Below are 8,189 nucleotides of genomic sequence, written 5' to 3' on the forward strand. Positions count from 1 at the left end.
ACAGAGGCTGTCTGATCTGTTAACTATATCCAAGCTTGTCTATTTATAATTCACAGGCTCAGCCAGCAGCAATAAAGTGACACAGCTCCCAGAACCGAAACCATGCATTAACTTCACCAGCATCCAGTCTGTTAAATTATGAAGAAATGTTGCATAGACAAGGCTTGCAGTCCCGACATGAGAATATTGACAGGGGAATCTAATGGAGGTGTTTAATTTTTTTAAGGATTTAAGATGGTGAGAGGGAACAGTAACTGCAGTGAGACAGGGAGCAGGATTAGGCCATTCAGCCCATTGAGACTGCTCTGCCATTCAATACTATCATGGCTGATCATCCACATCAATGCCTTTTCTCCAGACTATCCTCATATCCCTTTATGTCATTGGTATTTAGAAATCTGTTAATCTCTGCTTTAAACATACTCAATGACTGAGCTTCCACAGCCCTCTGGGATAGAGAATTCCAAAGATTCACAACCCTCTGAGTAAAGAAATTTCTCCTCATCTCAGTCCCAAGTGGCTTCCCCCTTATTTTGAAATTGTGCACCTTGGTTGTAGACTCCCCAACCAAGGGAAACATCTTACCTGCATCTACCCTGTTGATAAGTCATAGGGAGAGAGAACGGAAAAGATTCACGAGTATGGTTCCAGGGATGAGGAATTTCAGTTATTGAAGATCGATTGGAGAAGTCGGAGATAAACCAACCACAAAGAGCAAGAGTGTTCGAGAGCAAGTAACAGAGAGGGAAATAGAGAAGAGAGAGAGGGGGGATGTGGGGGGGAACGAAATGGAAAGGAAAATAGAGAGACGGAGAGACTACGAGATAATGGGTGATGGAGACAGAGTAAGAAGGAAAATGAGAAATTAGAGGAAAAGAGGGTGTACAGAAAGTGAGAAAAATGAATGAGAGGTAGAGTGCCCAAGATAAGGAAAGCCTGGGACAGAGAGAAAGACAGAAAGCGAGAGAGAGTGAGAGAAAGAGAGATTGTGTGTGTGTGCGAAAGAGATCAAACAGTCGTTTAATTTTAACAAAAGTAACTTTAACCCCAGAAAAATGAGTGGAGTCACACATACAAACACAGAGTGCAGGTTAATGCCCAGACATGCTTTATTAAAGATTAAAAGTTGCAGAGAGAAATCACTCAGTAATCACGGTTGCAACCCATTGGACTCGATACAATGGTCCAAAAATATTATCACTGCCAATCAAACAATTTCATCAGCTCAACAGCGATTAGTGAAATGATCCATAAACTGCAGTGTTCAATGATTGGAGGAAGATTACAGAGCATGACTGAGAATATATAGCAATGTGTTTAACACATCTCCCAGATCAATTACAAGATGAATTATATAATCAGTAAATTCACTCCCTACTGTCCGATCAAATCTGACTTCCTAATTGTTGGACTTGACTTCCCTTCACTTTCTCTCTTGGCGTGCTGCCACCTGCCACCCATGGACAGAGTGTACACTCCTTCCTCCCCTTCCCCAACACCCTCATGTCTTTATTCATCCACAGTGTCCCATTAGGGAATTAGTGTGCTCTTGGTTTGAAGTGAAACACAATTTTCCAGCTCAATGTTTGAAATCCTTCTCACTGTTGTTCTGCATCATTGTAGGGAGTGACCTGGAGAATGAAGCATTATTATAGAGAGTGACCTGGACAATGAGGGATTATTATAGGGAGTGATCTGGAGAATGAGGGATTTTTATAGAGAGAGATCTGGAGAATGAGGGATTATTATAGGGAGTGATCTGGAGAATGAGGGATTATTATCGAGAGTGATCCAGAGAATGAGGGATTATTATAGAGAGTGATCTGGAGAATGAGGGATTATTATAGAGAGTGATCTGGAGAATGAGGGATTTTTATAGAGAGTGATCAGGAGAATGAGGGATTATTATAGGGAGTGATCTGGAGAATGTGGGATTTTAATAGAGAGTGATCTGGAGAATGAGGGATTATTTTAGAGAGTGATCTGGAGAATGAGGGATTATTATAGAGAGTGACCTGGGGAATGAGGGATTATTGTAGAGAGTTGTCTGGGGAATGAGGGATTATTATAGAGAGTGATCTGGAGAATGAGGGATTGTTATAGAGAGTGATCTGGGGAATGAGGGATTGTTATAGAGATTGATCTGGAGAATGAGGGATTGTTATAGAGAGTGATCTGGAGAATGAGGGATTATTATAGAGAGTGATCTGGGGAAAGCTGCATTATTAACAGAATAAAATGGAAGTAGATAGATTTCTAGAGTAATAGAATGATTTGCACTGTTTTCCTGGGACTCTCTGATCTGCTATTGCCTCCTGTAGTGAGACTGTTTACTAGATACAGTAGCCCCCAGGGTGGGTGCAGTCCTGACACTGTATTTGGCTGTTGGTCCCATCACACTTTCTGATGTGAAAGCCTGCCTGGGTAACTTGTCCCAGCTTGTTTCGAACTGTGGGGATCTTATTTCTATTATTGTCGTATCGGTACAATGTACTGAAGACAAAATACTTCTGAACCTGCGGGCCAGCCCATGGGTGGCTAAAGGGTGCCTGGCCTAACGCGGCGAGGATGTCACAATTCTCATTGCCACTGAAGCAGCTCTGGATGCAGGGGGTGTAGGTGGTGTAGAGAATGACACAGCCAACCTGCAGCCCCTGGTTATTGATGCTATTCTGAAGCAGCCGAGCTGCACTGTCAGTCTGCCCATAGCGTTGATCCTCCTGAGTGAAGTGTAACAGTTTATTCTCTGAGCAGCGACTTCCTGTGTTGGGGTAAACTGCGATGTAGTTTACTGATCGACTGTTCAGGAAGTAATTCACACCGCCACGAATAACCGGTCTTCCTGAATCAGAGGGTCTGAATTGTACATTCTGATTGATATTGGCACCGGTGCATTGTTGAGGAGTTAACACCATCAGGAAGGCGAACTGTCCTCCCCCAGTCGTACTGCTGGGCTGGTGGCCAGACACTTGTCGGAATCTGAAAGGGACAAACACAAAGTGAGAGTCAAGGTAGGAATTGTGAATGAAATTCTCCTTGTGCCAGGTCAGTATGATGTGGATTATGGTCACCTGCCTATTTAATACCATACCTCATGATGGAAGGAGGGAAACTGGGAGTTTGAGTCAGAGAGTCAAAGAGTTACACAGCACAGAAACAGGCCCTTCGGCCCATCGTGTCTGTGCCAGCCATCAAGCACCTAACTATTCTAATCCTATTTCCCAGCACTTGGCCCGTAGTCTTGTATGCTGTGGCATTTCAATAAATTTGGTCATTAATTTACGACATTGGAAAGGACGGGACCGAATGAACTCATTCCAATGAAACAGAGATGGAAAGAGGGATGGGAACAAGAGCAAGGGAGAAACAAAGAGGTGGAGAGATGGATGGAGGGAGGGAGACAGAGAATGTGATAGAGGGAGGGTAGAAGACAGCAGGAGAGACAGAGATGGAGAGAAGAAACAAAGCCAGGGAAAGGAAGAGTTCTGGAGACAAGTACATAGAAACAGATAGAGACAGAAAAAGGAAGAACAAGATGGAGACAGATACAGATAGAGACAGAGAGAGGGAACAGAGGCAGTGATAAACTGAAAAAGGATAAAGTAATAGAGACAGAGATGAGAGAGATAGACAGGCCGTCGAGCATGGAGAGGGACAAGTGACAGGAGAAATACAGTGAGAGATTAACAGCAACACAAACCAAGAGATAAATAGAATGGAAGACATAGAGAGAGAAAGAGATAGACACAGGGCAACAGGGAGAGAGAGCGGGAGGGGAGAGGAGCGAGGTCAGTGAGCGAGGTCAGTGAGCGGGGTCAGTGAGTGGGGTCAGTTAGTGGGGTCAGTGAGAGGGGTCAGTGCGTGGGGACAGTGAGTGGGGTCAGTGAGAGGGGTCAGTGAGTGTGGTCAGTGAGTGGGGTCAGTGAGAGGGGTCAATGAGAGGGGTCAGTGATTGGGGTCAGTCAGTGGGGTCAGTCAGTGGGGTCAGTGAGAGGGGTCAGTGAGTGGGGTCAGTAAGTGGGGTCAGTGAGCGGGGTCAGTGAGTGCGGTCAGTGAGTGGGTTCAGTGAGAGGGGTCAGTGAGTGGGGTCAGTGAGTGGGGTCAGTAAGTGGGGTCAGTGAGTGGGGTCAGTGAGTCAGATTACTGATGAAGTGACATGTCTCACTCTGAGTCCTTTCTTGCTCACCTTCCCCTCTCTGTGGTTCCATGTTATTTTAATTTAACTGGACTCTGCCCTGCTCCCCCTCATCACTTTGACAGAGCGGAGCCTCATACCTGGGCCATTCTCACAGCCTAACCCTGTCAGTGAATGGTGAAAGGCCTGGGCAGGATGAACACTTACTGTGAGACAATTCCAGCCAAGACATTGTCATTTAGTGCAACCGCATCTGACTCGGGGACCCAGAACAGCACCAACAGGAACAAGCAGAGAGTCCGCATCGTGGGATCTTCCTGCCCACTCCAAATCCTGAATGAGGGAACAAAGGGAGGTGGTCATCAATGGGACAGAATTTCCAATCGAAGACCCAGTCAGTGTGAGAGAGACAGAGCGAGAGAGAGAGAGGGTGACAAAGATAGAGAGCGATAGATAGAGAGCAAGTGAGAGAGACGGAGAGAGAGATAGATAGAGAGCAAGTGATAGAAATTGAGAGAGACAGACAGAGAGAGAGAGAAAGATAAAGAGCAAGTGAGAGAGACAGAGAGAGAGAGACGGAGGGAGAGCAAGAGAGACAGAGAGCAAGTGATAGAAACTGAGAGAGAGACAGAGAGAGAGAGTGACAAAGTTAGAGAGAGAAAGATAGAAAGATAGAGGGAGAGAGAGGCAAAGAGAGAGAGATAGCAAGCGCGACAGAGACAGAGAAATACATCGACAGACTGAGAGAGAGCGACAGAGAGCGACAGAGAGAGAGCAAGGGATATAAACTGAGAGAGAGAGAGAGAGAGAGAGAGACGGACAGAGAGAAAGAAGGACAGAGAGAGAGACGGACAGAGAGAGAGAAAGAGGGAGAGAGAGAGACAGACAAAAGTGACAGTGATCGATTCTTTCTAGAGCTGCCTTCTTAAGATAAATGTTTATTACCTCCCGCCTCTGCGGGGAAAGAGGGATTTTCTGCACTGTAGTGACCGGCAATGACTACTGCACACCTTCTTTATTTCTGTAGAACCCATTCAATTCTGGAATGCTTTATAGAGATAGGGAGCGTTGTAGGGCCTGGAAGAGGTTACCAAGGCAGGGATTGTTGAAGGTGCTGGAGGATATACAGAGATAGGGAGAGTTGTAGGGGCTGGAGGAGGTTACAGAGAGAGTGATGGTTGTAGGGGCTGGAGGAGGTTACGGAGATAGGGTGGGATGTATCGGCTGGAGGCGATTACAGAGAGAGTGATGGTTGTAGGGACTGGAGGAGGTTACAGAGATAGGGAGAGTTGTAGGGGCTGGAGGAGGTTACAGAGAGAGTGATGGTTGTCGGGGCTGGAGGAGGTTACGGAGATAGGGTGGGATGTATCGGCTGGAGGCGATTACAGAGAGAGTGATGGTTGTAGGCACTGGAAGAGGTTACAGAGATAGGGTGGGTTGCAGGGGCTGGAGGCGATTACAGAGAGAGTGATGGTTGTAGGCACTGGAGGAGGTAACAGAGATAGGGTGGATTGTAGGGGCTGGAGGCGATTACAAAAGAGAGTGATAGTTCCAGGGACTGGAGGAGGTTACAGAGATAGGGAGGGTTGTATGGACTGGAGGAGGTTACAGAGATAGGGAGGAATGTAGGGGCTGGAGGAGGTTCCAGAGACAGGAAAGCTTGTCGGCGCTGGAGGAGATTACAGAGGCAGGAAGGGTTGCAGGGGCTGGGGGAAGTTACAGAGAATGGGAGGATTGAAGGGGCTGGGGGAGATTGCCGCACAGTTAGTACAGAGGCAGTGATTCTCTGTCAAAGAGTTTATACTGAGGGAGTGCTGCACTGTCGGAGGGTCAGTACTGAGGGAGTGCCGCACTGTTGGAGGGTCAGTACTGAGGGAGTGCCGCACTGTCGGAGGGTCAGTACTGATGGAATGCTCCATTGTCGGAGGGTCAGTACTGAGGGAGTGCTGCACTTTCGGAGGGTCAGTACTGAGAGAGTGCTGCCCCATGCCAGCGATGCCCACATCCCAAGAATACATTTTACAATTCTCTACATGTCCTTGTACAATGTCATCTACGATCAGCTGGCACCATGAAACATTTCACCTATTTTCTCTGTGATTATAATTTATACTTTACCTTCGATCAGTCTCTGCTGCTTCGAACACCAACAGTTGGCAGTCTAATGTTCACAATGTCTGTCTGACAGGATGACAAACACACTGCGATTTAAGTTCAACTCCTGTTGAATTAACCGCTGCCAAAACAAACCTAAGCAGATCCACCAGATGCTTTCTAAATCACAAGTGGGCTGTGATGAAAAGGGGTCAAGGATATACCACAATTCTGGGAAACTCTGACTAAACCCCATGTGGAGTAACTACATTCAGTTCTGTGAACCAAAGCTCAGTAAGCATCGTCCTTGGAGGGGTGATGCTCAGGATCACTACAATGATACCTGAGCAGAAGGAGTTCAATGATCAGGACATTTTGGAGAAACTAGACTGGCATTCCCTTCAGTATAAAACAATAAAGTGTCATCTAATTTATTTCAGCAGATATGGAGAAACTATTGGCTCTCGTGCCGTTTACAGATCATATAAGGTTAAGCTCACCATTTGAGCACGGCCATTCAGCAATGATGTCAGGAATGGCTCTGTCACTGAACCCCCTCACTGTCCATACACAGAGCAGAGGGAGGAGTGAGAGAAGGAGGGGGAATGGAAAGGCGGAGGGTAGTAGAGAAAGGGAGAACAGGATGGGCAGGGGAACACAGAATCCATTAAATAGCTGCAGGAGCAGGCCATTCAGCCCCTCGAGCCTGCTTCACCATTCAATAGGATCACAGCTAATCCTCAACCTCGACTCTACCTTCTTACCCAATCCTCATATCCCTGGATTCTCTCTGAATCCAAAAATCTATCAATCTCGGTCTTCACTTTACTCAACGAGTGAGCATCCACAGTTCTCAGGGGTAGAGAATTCCAAAGATTCACAACCCACTGAGTGAAGACATTTCTACTCATCTCATTCCCAAATGGCCAACCCCTTATCCTGAAATTGTGACTCTCTATCCCAGGGAAAAGGTACTCTTAGCATCCACCACACCCTAACAATTGTCTATGTTTCAAAGAGATATCCTCGCATTGTTTTAAACTATGGGGAACATAAACCCAGACCTCTCAACCACTGCTCATAAAATAATCCCGAAATCCCAGGAATCATCCGAGTGAACCTTCATTGAACTCACTCAAATGTATGTATAGCATTCCTCAAATAAGGAGACCAAAACTGTACACAGTACTCCCGGAACCTGTACAACTGCAGTGTGGGAAGAATGATGCTCCGATAGTGAAGCTCTCCCTCAGCACTGCTTCCCGAGAGTACATCACCCTCTCCTTACTGCACCTCCGATGGTGCTGTAATCTCCCAGTAGGGCCCCGCTCCAGGTTAATATAGCGCCCCTTTATTTTTTCTTTAGCTGGGGTTCGTTGCTGCAACCAGCAGGCAGCACCTCCAATCAAGCAACAACCAACCCCGCTTTCTCTTCTTTTTTTATGGGAACAGCGGAGAGGGAGCTTTATTCTGTATCTAACTCCGTTTGTTTTTAAAGGAAGCCTTTATACCCCAGGCCCCTTTTATATATTATTTGTCGAGGGGGCCTTTATTCCCCAGGCCCCCTTAGAGTGCCCCTCACAACACAGTGTTCATTCAGTATTGTCTCTCCGAGAGTGATGTGTCTCTATGTATGGCCCCTGAACAGTTAACAAGGCCTGAGTTAATTGGTGACAGCAAACAAGAAGGGGTAAAAGGGTCAATTGTATTTTGCTGACAGCACTGAGGTTTTATTTACCTGGTGTCTGATTGGTTCAATGAGAGGCGTTTACATGTGGTGCAAATAAACTTTGGAAAGTCGTTGGAAAAGTGCCAACATATTAAAGTGAAGCGCTCCCTCAGTACAGATACACAAAAACAGACACAAACATGCAGATATACACACACACAGAGACACACCAACAAACATGCAGACAATATCTCAGAGGGGTGTTGGGCTGGAGGTGGTTCAGAGCCAGTG

At 46.4% G+C, this 8,189-nt stretch overlaps 1 protein-coding gene across 1 annotated transcript; it reads right to left on the reverse strand.

Annotated features, from left to right (window-relative positions):
• Positions 1 to 1,091: 1,091 nt before the first annotated feature.
• LOC137361221 (uncharacterized) lies at positions 1,092 to 6,356 on the reverse strand. Its single transcript, XM_068026133.1, has 3 exons — positions 6,254 to 6,356; positions 4,343 to 4,468; positions 1,092 to 2,979 (listed from the first exon to the last, which is right to left on the reverse strand). Exons 2-3 carry the CDS (start codon positions 4,438 to 4,440, stop codon positions 2,334 to 2,336), a joined length of 744 nt encoding a protein of 247 aa, XP_067882234.1. The 5' UTR covers positions 4,441 to 4,468; positions 6,254 to 6,356; the 3' UTR covers positions 1,092 to 2,333.
• Positions 6,357 to 8,189: the final 1,833 nt, after the last annotated feature.

The sequence above is a fragment of the Heterodontus francisci genome, unplaced genomic scaffold (genome assembly GCF_036365525.1).
Source record: "Heterodontus francisci isolate sHetFra1 unplaced genomic scaffold, sHetFra1.hap1 HAP1_SCAFFOLD_398, whole genome shotgun sequence".
Classification (NCBI taxonomy): domain Eukaryota; kingdom Metazoa; phylum Chordata; class Chondrichthyes; order Heterodontiformes; family Heterodontidae; genus Heterodontus; species Heterodontus francisci.

Bases quoted from the DNA above. Each gene is read 5' to 3' on its own strand.
- LOC137361221 (XM_068026133.1), bottom strand. From the start codon at position 4,440: ATGCGGACTCTCTGCTTGTTCCTGTTGGTGCTGTTCTGGGTCCCCGAG. The intron at 2,980-4,342 runs GTAAGTGTTCAT...TGTCCCTTTCAG, and splicing joins TTGGCTGGAATTGTCTCACA to ATTCCGACAAGTGTCTGGCC.